General features: G+C 38.2%; 1 protein-coding gene across 2 annotated transcripts in view; it reads left to right on the plus strand.

The window, feature by feature from the left end:
* ST8SIA6 (ST8 alpha-N-acetyl-neuraminide alpha-2,8-sialyltransferase 6) overlaps window positions 1–18,627 on the plus strand; it is a 38,354-nt gene extending 19,727 nt beyond the window's left edge. For both annotated transcript variants that reach the window (XM_041487919.1, XM_041487927.1), the window contains exons 5-9: window positions 6,485–6,629; window positions 8,896–9,008; window positions 10,175–10,267; window positions 13,137–13,609; window positions 17,768–18,627. In XM_041487919.1, the coding sequence (XP_041343853.1) occupies window positions 6,485–6,629; window positions 8,896–9,008; window positions 10,175–10,267; window positions 13,137–13,605 (820 nt within the window). In that variant the 3' untranslated portion in view covers window positions 13,606–13,609; window positions 17,768–18,627. The remainder of the gene's footprint in view (window positions 1–6,484; window positions 6,630–8,895; window positions 9,009–10,174; window positions 10,268–13,136; window positions 13,610–17,767) is intronic.
* The last annotated feature ends 486 nt before the right edge of the window (window positions 18,628–19,113 follow it).

The following is a 19,113-nucleotide window of genomic DNA, read 5'->3' on the forward strand; positions in this document are numbered from 1 at the left end:
AAATAAAACACACTGCAAGGTCAATTTATGCTTATATAAGCTCGTACCACCACATAATCAATAGCTTTTCTAACACTTAACAGATCGATATTTTTGCTGTAATCTCTGAAATCTTCCAGTTTACAAGAAAGTACACAGAACTCAAACTGCAGATAGATTAAAAGTACATTTGCTGCACAGATTAAATAGATGATATGTAAAATAATGAGTATATATTCAAAGACATTTTATTTCAGGAGAGAAAAAGATGAGTGAAGAGATAGTGATTAGTGACAGTTTGAAGCAAGGCTTGAATCTTTTAATTGGTCTACAGACTGTTATATACTTTTCTAAAGGATGGAGGATTCCTATAAGTAGAATCTAATTTTGGATTAGTCTGAGATAATTATGTATTCATGGCAGACTCTTTAAATAGTCTTTGGTTTGAAAATTTTATTACACTTTTTACATATTCAGCCTTGATTTCAGATTCAACCCTTTTGGCTTTCTTTGTCTTAGACATTTATGATGTTACTTCATTTGTAGGCAATTCAAGGGCTGTCAGTATAGCATTCCCCTTCAACTTGTTCTGTTTCAGATATCAGATTTAACTACTTTTTTCTGAATTTTGGAATATGTCATAATATGCCTCATTGCACTTTGATTGACTCATTGACTTGGATTGATAAGAGCCTGGAGAAACTTGTGTCATTGTCTGGAGCCCCCAGTGCAGTACAATAAGATAATTGCTTGCTCATTATAAAATATTACAGCAATGTACATAGATAAAAAGTAGTCTTCCTGTTTGTAAGTTGTACTCTTGAAATTTTGCTGTTACATAGTGGAATTTTTTGTGGGTTCTTCTACTGTCACAACAGTCTCTGCAGTATGAAACCTTAAAGTTTTTGATGTCTTCACATGTACAGCATAATAATTCACATGAACTAATGAGTACGAAGATCCAAGCTAAGTAAACTATTAAAACAAACTTAACAAAACTTTTTCTGGTTTTTAGTAATCCATGGACTTTTGTTGCTTGAATGCTTTGCTCTTTGTTCAAATGACCTTACGAGCTGTACTGTGATGTCCACTTAGCTCACAGGAGTTACAGCTTTAAATATTTGCTAGTTTTAGTTTGTGTTTGGTTCTCTTTTATGTGATTTTTATTTTTTGTGTCTAGGGTAACTAAAAATCCACAAGGAGATACATCTATGTAAGCATTGCTGATGTCAATAATGTGCAGGTGCTTTATAACAGGACTGATATGATACTGTTTTTTGCAAGCAAACATTCACTTTATAGATGTTTGTAAATGGTTTACATCATTACTGGTAAAAGTTTGTCCTCATCAGTATTAAAATATTCCAGTTGTTGAAATTTTGCACCTTGCCTAGGCAACCTCTGTTAGAGTGTTTCCTAATACTGAACTTAAGCTTTCTTTAGAGCAAGTTAAAATTTTTTCCTCACCCTTTCCACCATGGCCTTAAAGGACAGTTGAGCATCTATTATTTTAACAATGTTTTGAATATTTTGAAACTTTGGCAGTATCTATCTCCACCCATTTTTCTCCTCCCACCCCAGTTTAGTCCAATGCATAACAACAGTGAAATATTTCATACTGTTCTCAGCAATGACAAATGCCCTCAGGCCGCAGATCCACAGGCATTGGTATCATAATGAAGCATTTTCAATGGAAAAAGTTTGGTGAAATGGGAAGTTTTTAAACTCTGCAGAAGCTTTTTACATAAAGACAAAATTCACACTCATTATAGATTCTTCCAATATTACTCAGAGGAAGGGCAGTGCTGCCTTTTGAACCATCTGAGAGAGTCTGCTAAGCCTTGACTAACCATTGATTGTTTTAGCCCTTGTGATTGGTCCACCCTGAGTTGTTGAAGATGTTGAGATGTTTGCAGTGTCTTCAGGATGTGTGCACACTGTGACTTGTCAACAGGCATGTGCAGCATATACAGAAGGCCTGAATCAGCTAAAATGCATATATTCATACTAGCACAGAACCAAGGTAGCTAATTCTGCTGCTATCTTGGCTACAGAGCAACTGCAGGAGCTGCAAAAAAACTCTATCAGCATATTTAGAGTATATGTATTCCACTAAATACAGTGCACTATTCATATGAAGGGTTTGTTACGCAGAAAAGTTTGGAAACATGTCATCAAGGCAACAGCCCTCTGTTAGTGCCAACAGTTCAGCATGGAAAAACTTCATAGCAGTTGGAAAATAACATTATTTGGCTCGTCTCGCAAGCCATACAATTTTGGTAAGTTTCTTCAAGAAAGCAGGATTTCCATAAGGTCTCAGTGGCCATGAACCTGAAGAAATTATTTGGATGCCATAGGCTCAACATTCTGTACTAGCTGAAAAACAATACAAACTTGAGTCCTGCATCCTTCAGCCACCAAGGAAAAAATTCAGTGAAAGTGTATGCTGAGCAACAAAAAACATTTTTCAGTGCAGCTGTGTGTGACTCTGTTGTCTAATGTGATCAAAACTTCCCAGACAAATGCAGCACACTCCTTCACTTAGGATATTGTCTAAGGTTATGACTGTACTTCCTCGATCCTATGAGATATGTATTACCAGTCAAAGTGGGGAAGTCTTTTATCTGGTTCTGATTTTGTTCCTCACTTATTACAAGTGACTGTTCTAGAAAATACAGTCAAAACCCTTTCCACTTATTACAAGTGACTGTTCTAGAAAATACAGTCAAAACCCTTTCTGCTTATCTTGGCATAAGAAATATCTGTGTTTGGAGTTATGCCTCCGGATTTAAAAATAACTCTTAGATATCACTCAGCTTCCAAATCCTAGCAGGAGAAATGCTGGAGGAAAAGGCTTCTCCAAATAAGAAACTGTCAGTAATAACCTCTGGTACAGAGGAGATATTTTCCAAAACTAGTGCCCTACAAAACTTGGATACTTTGACTTAAGCATCACCTTCAGTCTGGACTTGTCATGTGTGACAGGATCATAAACATCCTTTGTTCTAGGCAAGTCCACAGTCTCTGATAAAAGCTGAACTTAAACTTTCTTACTGTAAGCTACATTCATGTTCTGAAAGCTATGAGATGGATGCTCAGCCTGTATAGCAGCATCTTGTCTTCCAAGAGCTGCTTCCATGTCTCAGGGTTTTCTCCCAGTCAGAACAGGCAATGTGTATCACTTTCTAGTTTAAAAAAAAAAAAAAAAAAAAAAGTTACATGTGTTTGGTGCGGTTAGGATTTGACCCTTGTTTCTTATCCCACCATCTTAAGTTTCCCTCTCCCCAGGTGGCATGATACATGAGTTAAAATGTTGTCTTGGCTTTGCAACTCCTCGAATAGAGCTCTTGTAGGATACATGTATTAATCTTAGGAAGTAAATTCTCTTCAGTGAGTCATCACCTCATGACAGAGTACATATGAATGACATTAATGCTCTGATGAAATTGCAGTAATAGATTGCTTGAACTGCCCAGTCTCTACCCCTTCCTCATCATTTGCTGCCAGTTGTAGATTACCACATGTCAGAGCTTGTACAAAATCCCGTGTGAGCAGATTGCTGAACACACTGCCATGGGTATTGATGTTTGCAGGTTACCTGCATTCCCACTGGAGCTCTCTACAGGGATGCTTGAGCGCAGTGGGATTCTGTGTCATGATTTGATATAAGTAAAATGTTTCTATTGTTACCACCAAATTTTTAACATGGATGCTCTAAGAATATTTGTCATTACTCAGTTTGTATTCTCTTGTTCTGGACTAGCTTGGCTCTGTTTTACTTTCTCAGTGAATCCATAATAGTAATTTAAACTCTTACTTTCTTATTAATTCTGATATCTGTTTTTCTTCCACACTGTTTCTGCTTTTATTGAAGCACTTGTGCTTGTGGAATGAGTAATAAAAAGCAAAAACATGTCTTCTCTATTAATGGATGGTTTCTGTTATCAGTGTGCATTTTCAGGTTCTGGTAGCCATCACACTCGAAAAAGCTGTTTTACTAAAGTTGGCAGGAATATTCTGGCGTTTTTCCTTCTCCTTTGAATGTCCAGTGGTTGACACAGATAATGTTTAGGCCTGCTTCATTTAGCTTCAAGAAAATAAACAAGGAAATCCACATTAAGGGTTATGTGATTCCTGATTTCCATGTGAGTGCCAGGGAGCAGTGAAGGACAGCTGCTTCCTGAGGACAGGGTGTGGGATCCCAAGGCAGTAACCTGGCCAGCAGAGCAGAAACTGGTAGCTGGGCTCATCCCACCCCTAGCCAGGAATAGGCCAGCCCTAGCCCAGGCGTGGGCACCTCCCTGGGGCAGGATGGACACAGCTGGAGACTGGCCCTGCTGTGGTGTTGCTGGGGCAGTGACGGATGGCTCTGGAAGACTGAAATAGGCTCTTGGACCCTAGACAGGATAGGGGCAGCTCCAGGGTGCTGGACAGTAGTGAGGCCTGCTGGTGCCCTCAGGACCTGACAGTGAGATCTGAATCCTCTTATTGCTACAGTATTTATTAAAATTAAAATGAGCTGGTTATAGCAAAAAGTGACAAGAAAGAAAAGCAAGTGTGCTTCAGTCAAAAACCAGTGGTTCTATTGAACACATCCAGTGTTCCCAGACACTGTCATTTGCCTTACTGCACCCTTTTTAATTTGCCGTATATTTAAAATAGGATACTATATACACACAGAGAATTGTTTTCACCATTGAGTATCTCCTGACCACACAGCACAGTTGCAGTTCCATCCATGACCTTGGACCTCATGGTTTTCATTAGCCACAGGTCTTCCCTGCCCCTTAAGGGTTTGAGCAGGGCAGTGGGAATCACCATGTTCAGGGATTGGAGTCAAATGCAGTTTATGGAAATCTGAACCCTAGTGGTTCCTCTCTCAGGAGTGACGTTTCCTGGTTACTTTCCTAGTTGTTTCAGATCTGTGCCATCCCAGCACTCAGTCTTTCCGTGTTCCTCACACATCTGGAAACCTTGCCTTGGAGGAGTTTTGAAACTCAGTATTCAAAATGTGTTAATATATATCAGTAAGTCATCTGACAGCTGAAATGGTCCTTCCTTCCTTCCTTCCTTCCTTCCTTCCTTCCTTCCTTCCTTCCTTCCTCTCTCATTGTGACCATTTTTTCCAAGAAAAGTAAGATTGAGAGTTATCCCAGACCTTAACCTGTCTTGCAAGAGACATAATCTTTAGGTTCTTCTATGTGCTGGACTATGCTTCAGTTACATCAGAAACATTAAATTATTATTTATAATATTTTATAATAATAATTTTTGTTATTGTTGTATTTTCTCTGTCTACACTGTTGATAAAGTGAAATGAAACAACTTTTCTTAGCTGTGTCTTGCCCTATTAAAGTCAGCTCACTTTCAGGAAGAATTTGGCCTCTAATATTTTAACTAGTTTCAACAATTTGTTTTACTTTACACATCGAAACACTATGAAGCAAAATTTTTCTATTCCTTTGGCTCTAATGGTAAATTTCTTTCTTCTCAATTAACCTTCAGTATGGTATTTTCAAAATTCTGGGAAATTTTGTTATAAAAGTACTTTCTCTAAATTGTTAGTGGTTCTCTTAATATCGCACTTAATGAGAAAGCTGTGTCTTAGCAATTGATACATAATGTCTGTCCATGAATATTTCAGCCTTAGAAAATCAGATCCCATGGCAGCAGAGAGAATGTTTTTGCCTATAGCAAAATTAATTACAGTATTTTGGGTCTGATTTCAAAGGTCTGAGCAGGATTTTAAGTTAATTTCATTTCACTGTTAATAACGTAGAATGTTTGCGCACATGATATTTTTATAAGTTTGGAGGTAACAGGAAATGTAAGATGAGTAACAGTCTTCGCTCCCACAAAAGCTTTGAGTGAATCCCTTCCATTTTTATTTATTTAAGGACTTCTGCTAGGTGTTTTGGGGAGCAGCTAGGCTATCTGTCTAGCACATCTGTCTTCTTTTTGTGCAAGTTGTAATGTAATTTATTTGACACCTGTGGTACTGTGCACAGGAAAATTGTGATGAACAGTTGCAGAAATTAATTAATAATTAATTGGCTTACAACCATCTAGATGTTCACTAAGTACCACTGCCAGTACCTTCCATCTCTATCTCTTTTATTTTCTTTTTTTTTCCTTCTTCAGCCTTCTATTTTCTTACAATCACTTGTTTGATATTGGTGAAAATCAAAATTTTAATTCTTTGGGGACTGAAGTCTCTTGGTGTTTCTATATTGATCTTAGCAATTAATAATACCGAGGAGATTGATTACAACTTTTTCTCACTGGGAAAAGATAAAAAGTTATCAGTTCTTGCTCTGATTAATTTCTGAACATTTGCTGTGAAAATGGACTTGCTTAGCAAAGTCAAAGGAAATGAAGTCATAGAAAGTTAATAATAGCTTTTTGCTGCTAGTTAATAAACTAGTGTTTATTGATCTGGTTCTCTAGCACTGCTTTTCTACTTATTTGCCTCTCTTTGAGCAGGTTTTGTTTGTGTTTTTTGCAGGTCAGAATTAGCTTCCTGCTGTGATGCAGTTCACAATTTTATTGCTTCTCAAAACAACAGCCCACTGGGAAGTAACATGAGTTATGAAGTGGACAGTAAAAAGACTATCCTCATTACAGAGGACATTTTTAAGATGCTACCTGTGGTAAGAACTGTATATTTTTCTTGTTATTATAATCACAGTATATATATTTGGGGTCAGTAATTGAGATCCTGCGATGCCTCTGGAAGAGACCCATCAGCCCCTGTATGCACTTTATTCACCTTGCAAGGTGGTTTTTTGGGTTTTTTTCCCCTTCCTCTGCAGTGGTAGAGGCATTTACAGATATCATAGATCATAGACTGGAGGTACAGTTGCTACAGAACACTGGCTTGGAGCAGTGTTCTGTAGCAGAGCACAGGATTCAGGAGCAAATACTCTGAAAATGTTTGCCTTGCTTTTGTCATTCTCGTTTTTAAAGGCATTTCAATCTGGAAGAACATTTCATATTCCTCATATGCCCATGCCATTTCGATTGCAGGCTTGGGCATGTAAGTTGTGAAAGAGATTTTGGTGGTAAATCTGATACAGAATAGCATAGAACATAATAAAGTAGAACAGAGAAATTGGTTGGAAAGAACCCACAATGATCGCAGAGTCCAACTGCCTGATCAATTCAGGGCTGACCAAGTTAAAGCAAGTTATTAAGGACATGGTCTAAATGTCTCTTAAACACTGACATCTGGGGACCTCAGCTACTCTAGGAAGTCTGTTCCAGCAACTGACCATCCTCTTGGTAAAAAAATGCTTCTTAATGCACAGACTAAACGTCCTCTGGTGCAGCTTGGAGCCATTCTGATGTGTCCTGTCACTGGATACAGTGGAGAAGAGATCAGCACCTTCCTCTCCCCTTCCCTTCCCCAGAGAGCAATGAGATTATCTGTTCTTTTCTCCAACCTGTACAAGTCCAAAGCCCTCAGTCACTCTTCACAGGACATTCCTTCCAGCCCTTTCATTACCTTAGTTACCCACTTGGGGAGGGTGTTTGCAGCAAGAAGCACAGGTTGAGAAAAGGAATCAGATTTTGTACCTCAGGATTACAGTAGACATCCAAGATCTTGAGACTAGACAAAGAGTTTGTATTTGGTTTCTTGAAGCTAAGGCCATATGGGAGCTCTCTTACCCACCTCTGGCATTCTTGATTTGTGAGATCCCAGCTACCATGAGTCTAGTTCTTCCTAACCCTGCTGTGAATCAGTCTTTACTGACTTCATTGAAATAGAGGATATAGTCATTCCAAATTTGAGCTGGAGAAATGAAAAAGTAGTATGCTTTATGTGCACATACACATGCTGAGGCAGCCAGAATTGCCTGGCCTTTGTGTTCTCCTACCATCCTTTCAGAATTGAACAAAATATTTGAACATGTTGCTCTGTAATATATTGCCAGGCAAATATTATGTTTGCCACTTTACCCACACTTTTTGCCTTGTTCATAACAGTGTCCCTTCTTGCTTCTCTTTGGCCAAGCTGATGAGAGAAGAAAGAAGGATAATGCTTTCCATAAGCAAGTTTTGACTCACTTCTACAACTGGGTTTAATTTGTGCACTCAAAATATCCCAGCTGTTGGCCTCTGGAAAATGTCAGTGCTCCCACAGCAGAAGATGTTGAGCAAGATATATGAAAAGTTTCTGAGACTGGGATAACAGCCAGCTATATTAACGTCAGCCTAAATAGCCAACAATTTGCATTAATTTTCTAGGTTGTGAACTGTGCTGGTTCTCAAGTGGATGTACTTAGTTCCCACTCAGCTTCCCCACTGCAAGACAGCAAGCTGTAACAAGAAGAGGAGCAGAGAGGGTGAACAGCCAGAAACAGTAACCTCTTCTGTGAGGCCTCACATTCACAAAGAGTAAAGCCAGGCCACATCATTATCGTTTACAGCATCTTCAGGTTCCCCTAAATTCAGTATTCTGCTTCAAATGTAATTGTGTGATGACAAAAGTGAGGAGAATTTACAAAGTTACCTTCTATTATCTGAGAAAGTGAATTACTCTATGACAACCCCCAGTCTGTTACAGTGCAGAGGAAAATGGGTAACTTTAAACTATCTTCAGTATAAATTAGTTCCTTAGTTTGTGAAGGTTGCAATCCACTGCTAGATAGTTTTAGTGTTAAGTGTATTTAAAAGGTACCCAGTTTTAACAACCCAGTGTTATTCTCTCAAAGTTCTGATGGCAGAGGTAACAGTTCTCTGTCTGTTAGTGCTTACTTTTGGCTCTTGGCTGTCCAGGTTTGGCAATCCTGTCTGCTAAATGGTGAAATGCTTTTACTGGGATTTACCAGTTTAAACCTGCAAGAGCAAATAGACACAAAGAAACAATCAAAACACTTATAAAGAATTGGCTGCATCTTTTTTTTTTGTTTGCAGTCCTCTCCTCTTTCAGTCTATCCCTTCAAGAACTGTGCTGTGGTTGGAAATGGAGGCATTCTGAAAAATTCCAGCTGTGGAGCTGAAATTGATAGTTCTGACTTTGTGTTCAGGTAAGAGCTGCTTCATTTTCCTGAAGTGTGTCCAACATTCTAAAAACTTGGCAGGATTGGAAGTGTGCCAATACCAGTTTGTAGCAATGAGGAAGAATCTAGACAATTCATTATTTCTGCCTCTTTAGGGATACTTCTGCTTTGTAGTTTTCAGAATGCTGCTTTCTAATTAAAGAGTATGCTGGATGATACATGTGTAATCTGTGATTGCTAAGTCACCTTGCAGTGATGTGAAATGTGATTATCTGAGAACCTGACATTTCTGGTCACTGGTCATCCTGTAGGAGACTGGTATTAAATGTCACATGTGTATCTCTGGTTTAACAAAGCATTTACTTAGCCATAGTTTGGCTCACCCATGTAGCTACTCAATTGCTCCAATATTTGTTTTATCTGTTACTCATTCAAAAAATGAAGCATTTATTTAAGTAGTGTTTTTAATATCCCTGGATAGACTGGGAGAAAACCAGGCACACTCAGAGTGTAATTTTGCCCACTCTCTCAGTATGTGACTCACAGTTTGTAGTTCATGCAAAGAAACAGAGCAACAGAGGGAGGGTTCTTTCCTCAGTGATGTCCAATCACACAGCATGCTGGATTTCATTTCCTTCTTTTATTTTTTCCTAAAATTTGGGCTTCTGAAAAGCTAAAAAAAAAAAAAAAAAAGAGGTCTTTCCAGTTGATAATTGTTTTAATAAAAATGGGAAGTCTCTGTACTAAGATGCTAAACTTACTAAGTGACTGAATTTAAGAAAATGCTTTCTTTACATTTTACAGAAATCACTGTTTCTGCAATAGGGCAAGTTATGCTGCTGTTAGAAGACACAGTAGAAGACTTTCAGCAGAAATGCATTGTTTAGGCAAGAGGGGCAATATTTCCTAGCAGCCAGTATAGGGTATTCATAGACTCCCGAGATTTTGACTGTGCTCCTGGTTTGTGATACGATTTATGAAAATGAGCTCTCTGTGCCCTAATTTAACCATCTGTACTGTAGATTAAATATCTTTACTAGAAGTGCTGTAAGCCTTATTTAATATTTGTAAAGTGCTTAGACATCCCTGGGAGCTGATGTGAAAGTGTCATTGCACAAGAGAGGAATTTGCAAATAGTAACTGTAAATCATTTCTGGTGCACATCTGTTTAAGCAAATGTTTCTCAATTTCAGGTGTAACCTCCCTCCAACCACAGGAAACATTAGCAAAGATGTTGGCAATAAAACAAACCTTGTGACTGTTAATCCGAGTATCATAGCTCAGAAGTGAGTACTGCTGCAAATCTGTTTCTGTGCAATGGTGTGTAATTGTTTGACATGATTTAGATTTTCATGGAAATCCATTGGGATACCAGCATAGACAGAAGTGCAGGTAGATTACTTCATTAAGCCTTAGTTTCCATGTAAAATATGCACCAGTCTAAACGGAAATCTTCTAAACCTGGCCTTTTTTGTAGCCAGATCAGCAAGATACCTTGGCTGATACTAGTCTGCAATTTATGACAGAGTAAAATTGGTGATTGCAAGCTCAAGCCTCTTCTTTTTCCTCCATGACCCTCATGACCCCAAGCATTTAGAAAGGAATTGTAATCATAAATCAGGAAAGCTGGAAATGTGTGTCTGACTCTATCAGTAGGACTGTGAGAATGTGTTCCTAGGTAATGTGCTTGGAGGCTGTTCTGATGAAGACTGTTTCCTGAATGGAGCCCCAGCTTCTGTAATCCATTTTTTCAATCCATATGAAAGCTGCTTGCTCACACACTTTTTTCTCAGCAGAGGTGGGGTTTTTTTCACCTTCTTGATGAAAAGAAAATCTAATAAGGCCAGTCTGACCAATCTGACATCTTCAGCAGGCTGGAACTGCAGCTTATCTATGAAAAGGACTGCTGTGCTATGTTATTTACTGCTTGCTAATCTCACTGTATTTTATTGTCTGTCGTAACTGTATTGTCAAAAAGACAACATAAGGCAAAGCTTTTTTTTTTTCTCCTTGAAAGGAAGAAGGAAAAAGTACAGTGAGTACATAGAAATTAATAACAGGCATTTTTCATTGATTCAGGGACAGAACTTCATTTTCTGCAATGAGTACTATGTTAATGCGTACCCAAAACTTTTTTACTTTAATGAAGGCAAATTATTGCTTCTCCAAAACTAGATTTAGCTCATTGATGTTAGTGGGGCTGCACAGGGATATGAGAAAGGGAAATTGTCCAATGACTCAGCATCCTTGGTGACTTCTGACCTGATCCACAATTTTTCTGGGTATAATCAAAGTGTTCTGCCACAGCTGCACTCATTTTTTAGCCAAATCAAGTCACACTAGGGTTTAATAGGAGTTACACTGAAGAAAATGGGAGATAAGCTTGTGGGAGGATTAAGTGAGAGTCCAAGAGGACTTATGATTTTAAAAAAGTATTTATTTAAATATTCAGAGAAAACTGTAAATGCTTTTGAAGAAGCAGGAGGAAGCAGCCTGGTACCTTTCAGCAGAACCAAGTTTGTTTCTTCTCTCAGAATACCTATTCCAACATTATTCCCTGTAATTTCTAATTCTTTGTTTGCATACTGGCTTAGTCTGATGTTGTTATTGTTAAGGTTAATCAGCTTTTGAACTGTGTTTGTCAGGGTGTAAAATGCTGGTGAACTCTCTTGAAGAAAAGCACAGCTCTTATGTGTCCTATTGAACTGGCCTACACTTCTTACAGTGGCAGAGCTGGAAAGGAGATTGAGACACTGTTGAATTGTCCAGGTTTCTAGCTAAGGAAGAGTAGAGATTTGAATTCTGTCCTGGAGGCTCAGTATTTTACAGTGAGTAAAAACAGAGAAAATTCTTGTAGCAGAGGTCTGAAATTCACCCTTCAACCACATTTCCTAGACATAGGCACAGGCATTTCTTGCTTGTTTTGGCTGTGTGACTCTTGCATGCACATAGGTTCAGGGTCAAAAGGAGGGCCTTGAGTCCCTCTCATTCATTTTGTTTCAGAGTTTGGTGGTAATGGCACTTTTCTGGGAAGTAGAAGCTGTAAGTTTAAACCCCTTCAAGGTGAGAAAGGTGTATCACTCCTTGCAGTAGTTGTGCAAGAGGTAACTCTTCCATGAATGCTTTGAATGGAAATGGCAGTGGCTGCTGTCCTCTGTTTCAAAGTGCTGCATGAAAGGTTTTGAACCTGCTCAAGTTGTGAAGGGAAATGAAACCAATTTTTCCAGCTTCTGCTGGAGTCGTTTGTGAAAAGTGGACTCTGATAGCCTTAAAAGGTGAAAATACTCTGCTCAAATAGACAGCTACCTACAAAAGAGGACTCAGTCCTTTGGGTCCCAAAAGGGTGGAAGCTCCATATGTTTAGGTGGTTCAGAAAATTCAGATCTATAGAGGACATGAGTTGAGTGACCCCCTTGCTTGAATCACTTCTCAGATGACTTGGGAATTTCACTAGTCAGTATTTGGGAGCTCAGAATTACACGGTGGTGAGAGCTAAGACTCTTTGTTGGTGACTGAAAGCATCTGAGAATAAATCCTTGTCATTTGTGAAATTAGAGTTCTAAGTCTTTATAAATGTCCTCGTGTTCCCTTTGTAGTTGAAGGACATAAACAGGGATGCCTGTATTGTTAGCTATTTTAAAAGTATATCCTGCACTTGAGCACACACTAATCTTTAACACTCCAAGACTGCTCACATGCATCCTTGGATTTTCACACAGGGCACACAGAGATTTGGAAGAGAGATTTTTGTATACAAGTTGATGTAAGAAACACGTTTCACAAACACATACAGTATATATTGTAGTGCATGTATTTTTAAACAGAGAAAATATGAGCACAATATTTTTTGCATTCTTCCTAATTTCTTGAATTGATCAATTCTGTAAACATGTCCTAGTCTCATTAGCAGTGAATTTGATCTGCTTCAGTATCTCCTGTGTTGCCAGCTCAATCCTATGTGGTGTGTTCTTATTATACAAGAGTCAGATTTTCATAGCTGCACATATGACAACATATAATAGGGTGATATAAATTTGCAGTGTAGACAGGCTGAACTGCCGCAGAGTTCATAACATCTTTGCAAGTGCAGTTGTGCTGTTCTGGTCTGTAATGTAGGAATACTACATTCCATTCCTAAAATTTTGTACTTTGCAGATACAACAAGCTGAATGAAAAGAAGACAGAATTTCTGGAAAACATTGCGGTCTATGGAGATGCTTTTCTTTTACTGCCGGCATTTTCCTTCAGAAGCAACACAGCCACTTCTTTTAAAGTATACCACACTCTGAAAGAGTCCAAAGCAACCCAAAGGGCAATATTTTTTCACCCCACTTATTTGAAAAGTCTTGCCCAGTTCTGGAGAACTAAGGGTGTGAAGGCCTACCGGTTGTCATCTGGTTTTATGATCACTAGTGCTGCTCTTGAGCTGTGTGAGAATGTGAAGCTCTATGGCTTCTGGCCTTTCTCAAAATCCATGGAGAAGATGCCAATCAGCCACCACTATTATGACAACCAGCTGCCTAAGCCAGGTTTCCATGCAATGCCCAAAGAGTACAACCAGATCCTTGAGCTTCATGGCAAAGGCATTTTGAAGTTGCAGTTTGGTAAATGTGAATCGGACTAAAAAGGTAGGTCCCATTCTTATCACATGAAGTATCTTTATTTCACTAATGTGCCAAGGGAAAACTTGTTTTACAAAGTGTGAGTCTGTTCTTCCTTAGAGAGACATTTCTACCTTACTCTCAATGAAAGTTGTATTTCCAAATAAGTGAAAGGTTGAATCTTTCTGAATAAACATGAATCACAGAGTTGAGAAATGTTTTCTAATTGTGAATATTAGAAGGGGATCATAGCTAAGTACAAATTATCCCCATAAATCATAGTCAATCAGAAGTGTCTCCTTATCTCAGATACGTGTCTCTGTCAACTTTGGTTTGGTATCAGTTCCCAGGTACCAGCCTCCTTTAAGAATCACTTTATTAAAGGCATTCATACATTGTGATCTCCAGGAGACACCTAATCCTGGCCCAGCCTTTCCATGTGTATACAGAGAGCAGAGTAAGGATGGGGATTATTCCATGAAGGGGAAGCGTGCATCTCTGGCTTCCTTGCCTCTTGTTAAAGGGTAAAGATTCGAGCAGTGTGTGCTCATGGCCCAGGGCTGCAGAGCAGCTTGTGGACAGCAGTGAGGGAGCTGCCATACACTACAGCAGATCTTGCTGAGCATTTTACCTAGAGGCAGCTCAGAATCTGGGAGTTACAAATATAGCATGAAGTGTCATTCCTTTTCCCTCTGTTCTATCTGTCCCAACCCTTTGGATCTCTACCTTCTGTGTATTGCCTCAGAGAAATGCAGCACAGCCTGGCCTCTGACCTTGAGCCAATTTACTATGTACACACTAGAGATGACTCTGAAAAGATTTGTCTTGTTTTCAATGCAAGTTTGCATGTTTTCAATCTTGATTTGCCCTGTTGACAAAGTAGGACCAATTTGTATAAATACTTCTTCATCTTTTAAGCTAACTCAGAAATTCCTGAGCTCACAATACTGTTGTCAGAGTCTCCTTTCACAGACCTCTATTTTTCCACGGGGTCCAAGTTAATATAATATTAAGTGAAGTGTACAGTAGAACTGCCATTGTATACTATATACTTTAATTGGACTGATGTAAGCTTATGACTGTATTACTCAAGTTAAATAAATAGCATCATCTTGTTCAAGCCAGAAATTTCAAGCTTAAAAGCTAAAGGCACTTTTCTTCTGGCTGGGTTCTGAAATGTATTTGAAAATATCCTTTTTTGATATTTAGAAAACATGTTGTCAAAGATATGTTCACACTTACTTTATCATCAGAGAATGTTAAGTTTTAAAATAGCAGATTGTTAGTACCAGGAAGGCAGAATTTTATTGTTTCAAGGGTTTTTTTTAAGAAATAGAAAAATAAATGGCTTTCAGATTATTAAAATATTATAAAACCTGTGAGAAGGGATCTAGAATCCATATAGTGAATCCATTCTCCTAGTCCATGGCAGGAGATTACCTAGGAGGAATTGAATTGAGTATACATGCACTTTCATTTTTTGCTTGTAAAAGGTTGCAGCGTATTGGAAAGGTTAACAAATACATAATGTATTTTTTCTTAGTGGCTAAGCTGTTTATATCCAGCAGTTTCCATTGTATTTGTTATTCCTATAATAGAAATCATTGGAGACATACGGTGTAATTTAAATTGTAGTAACTACATGAGCTAAGAAAACGAAAGCCACCTCCTTAGAAATATTTACTCTAGAGAGAAGAAGATAGAAGCCACAAAAATGTTTAAGTATCTGTATGTGTATTAATTAAATGCTGTCCATGCTTGACAGACTGAAAACCACTTGTGACCAAATTTGCCAAATAAGCTGTAAAGGAAAAAAAAATAAAAAAAACCACTGGAAGAATAAGTTGTGCTGCTCTATTTACACTTATATTTACAAAGAGAAAACCAAATAAATGCTTTCAGTATGAGCTACCATTCTGCAAGTATTAGCAACTATTAGAGATAATTGAAATTCTATAATGAGTATATTTTACTGATAACCTTTTCTAAAAATTCAACAATCTCCTTTCTCTTTTCAGTTTCCATTTTATGTTCTTCTCCATGCTCTGTATTATTTCCTCTTGGTGGGTAGCTGTAGGTTCCTTACACCAGTGGGTGCCCACAGAAGGCTCAGGCAGAACATCCCACACACATTAGTGGGACACAAAAGTTTGCTGCTGCAAATGAGGAGTGAAGGAAGCTTCTGTGCTGGGAGCACCTATAGGGAGATTGTAATTGCATCCCAGTGAATAATTTTTGGCAGTACTAAACACCATCCTTGCCAGTGGAATTTTTTTTTTGCCTTAATATCCTCTCCTGTACCTTTATGATGATGTTCAACAGACATGTACAGGTTGTGACTAAAGTCAGTGCCCACCTATCACAGATGGTCAAGCAGAAAATGCAGTAACAGCAAAATCTTGAAATATAATTAATGATCTTTATTATTTTACATTAGATTACCAAATCATCTTTGCTGTGCAGCTGAAGGAAGTCTTACTTGTTCTTTGCTTTAACCTGATAAGGGCATGTCATTAGCTTCAAGTAAATGTAGGTTCAAGGAGGGGAAATGACCTAATTCACATTTAAAAATAGAAAAAAATGTGATTAGAAAAATTGTCAGATGATAAATTAATCAGACTGGCATAAATTTGATTGCCCAGAAGCCTGGTTAAAATGCAGATTTTGTCTGACCGAGAATCCATCAGGTTTTCTGTTTGCTAGGAAAAGACAGCAGGGCAGATGAGTATGTGTTGCTTTGACATACAAAGCAGTAACTTTTAAGCATCTGCCCAGAGGAGTCAGTCGACACAAAAAAAGACACAGAAAGGAATAATGAAACTGAGACTCTGAGCTTGGGGAAGAAAATAGTGCTTAATTGTCTGAGCAGAAGGACTGAGGGAGGAGGGCTTGAGCAGAGGTGTGCAGGCGGTTAGGAGGTAAAAACTGCTGAACTCTCCCCTACATATCTTACCTGGAAAGTAAGAAGTAGGTATGACTTTTTTAACTCCAACCAAACGATTAAATGTGTTCTATTTCTGACAAAAAGCAGCAGTGACTCCCTCCACTCAAGGTGGAGCTGCCAGAGCAGCATCTTCTAAAGCAAGGGGATACCTGCTTACTTTCTTCTCAGCAGCTAACATCAAAAAGAATAAATTTTTTTCCAAACTCTGTCAGTATGTGATGTTTTTTCAGTCTTGGAATTTGTTGCAATCCAAGTACATGATAAATACTGTTACACATAACCTATTTATAATGGCAACATGAGCTTAAATTCTGTTGAAAGTCTTTTGTGCTTGTGGTGTCCCAGTGTAGCTAGAGAAATAAGAACTAACCCACAGTTCAGTTATAATTACCTTGAGCAAAATGATACCACATTTTAAAGTAAGGACACGTCTGGATTCCTGTCAAGCAGCAAAATTGCAGACTGTTCTTGACTTGGGCAAATATCATCTAATGTGAAATTAGTAGATATTGAAAGAAGGGTTTTATGCCTTAGAATACCTGCAGTACAACTTTTAAGGACACTTTGCTCTCGCATTCAGTGAATTAAATTTACATGTTAAGAATAATGTCAGTAATGAAACAAGTGGAGATAAATTGTTTCTGGTTTAGTTAAAATTTATCAGAATAGAAAAGTATAGATTAAATCAAATGAGAATTTTTGTTAGATTTCAATTCAAATGAATAAGTATTTACATACCTAGAAGGGTTTTGTTTTGGTTTTCCACAGCAGAAATATCCTGTTGAGGAAACAGAATAATTGCAATCTCTGGCGATTTCAAAATATGAGTAAGATAATATAATTTAGAGAATATCCGTATTCAAATTACCAATGAATGTGTCCCCATGATGATACTGGCTAGACCTGGCCTCGGTTAGCTTAGGAAGCCTGAAGAGTGTGGACCAGCTGGGATAAGTGTGAGTGGTTCTGGGGGTATCCAAATAAAGGAGTCCTGCTTTAGAAAGAGCAGATGCTCAAGTTAGACCAGGCACGAGCATTCCAGTTTAGCCAGGGGAATTCTGAGAGCCTGCGATTCTGTATAATAGATCTCACAGACTCACAGCCTGAAATACAGATGAAAAGCTGATGCAGAAGGTGCAGTGCATACAAAGACTAAACTGTTGGCTTATTTCAAGTATAACAAGCAGGTTTTTCTACTAAACAAGAAATACCAATAACATTTTTTATTGTTTTAATTTCAGGGTGATGATCCTAAGGAGACAATTTGTGTATATCTCAGCAGTTCGGTGTTGGATTTGATCTGATGTGATTTTGTGAGCATTAACTGCATATAATACAGTTCTACAATAATGCTACAATAGAGAAATATTTTACACTTGGAGAGAAAAGGGAGTGATTTTTTTCACACAGTGACTGCTACATTTAAAAATTTTGAGTGATCGTTTTTTAAAATACAAAGTAACAATTATCTGAAAAATTCTGAAACTCCTTACTGCTGGCTTAATGGTAGCAAAGCACAATCTCAGGATGGTGGCAATATGTGGCATTCATCATGTTTTGCTTCTAGAGGATCATTAAAATATTTTGACATAAGATCTCTGGTTTTGTTGATATCACATAGTATAGGCAATAGTCTCTGTATGGTGGCTGCATGAGTTGGCAGTGAACATTTTCAATTAAGAACTTCATCCTGTAAATACTGGCATTTTTCTACATGACAGAAGTGATGAAAAGAGCTGCAGAGGAGTAATTAATTCAGAGCCATGTCATTCTTAGTTTGTCCCAGGGTGCACAGATGAGAAAATCCCTCAGGTCAGAGGTAGTTAAGTGGTTTATGGGCTTTCATTCTGTGGGCAGTAAGTAGTGCTGTGGATTTAATGGGCTTTCATTTTGTGAGCAATAGATGATGCTGTGGATTTAATGGGATCACTCATATGAGTTTTGTTAATTCTGAGAACAAGTATATGAAGGACCAGAGCTTTATAATTATTTATAACCACTCTACTTGCTTGTGTTCCAGTCTAAGGTCCAGTTAAGCTCCAAATGAGGACTGTGAAACTGGTTCCACACTAAAATTCCTGGGGTCCTGGTAGGGCATGACTTTGCACACATTCTTCTGTTCCAGTTCTGTGTCTTGGCTCATACATGAGATAGAATTTCCATTAGAAAGATGATGGGTACCAAGCCTATAATTCAATTTCTTTTCATGTAGTATAGCTTGTATTCATATGGGACTACAGACAGTGAAACTACACTAAGCATTATTAGAAGAATGTTCCTCTTACCATCAACCCCAAGCTCTTCTACACCAGGATGTATGAGAAAACTGACTACTTCCCCTAATTTGTAACCTGTGTAGTTCTTTAAATTTTCCATATGGTCCAAGAACACATATGGAGCAACATCCTGCAGTGAGAGAAAGTGAAATATCAGCCCAGTGGAAAGAATTACTTCAACATTTACAGGAGCTTTGACAAGCAGTTGTACCCTAGTTATTACTCCTTATATGCTTATATGTTCTACTGCAGAAAAAAAACCTCCAGCCAAGCAAGCAAACAAAATTTAAAAATTGTAATAACCAAATTCT

Source organism: Pyrgilauda ruficollis, unplaced genomic scaffold (assembly GCF_017590135.1).
Source record: "Pyrgilauda ruficollis isolate IOZ18807 unplaced genomic scaffold, ASM1759013v1 scaffold12, whole genome shotgun sequence".
Classification (NCBI taxonomy): Eukaryota; Metazoa; Chordata; class Aves; order Passeriformes; family Passeridae; genus Pyrgilauda; species Pyrgilauda ruficollis.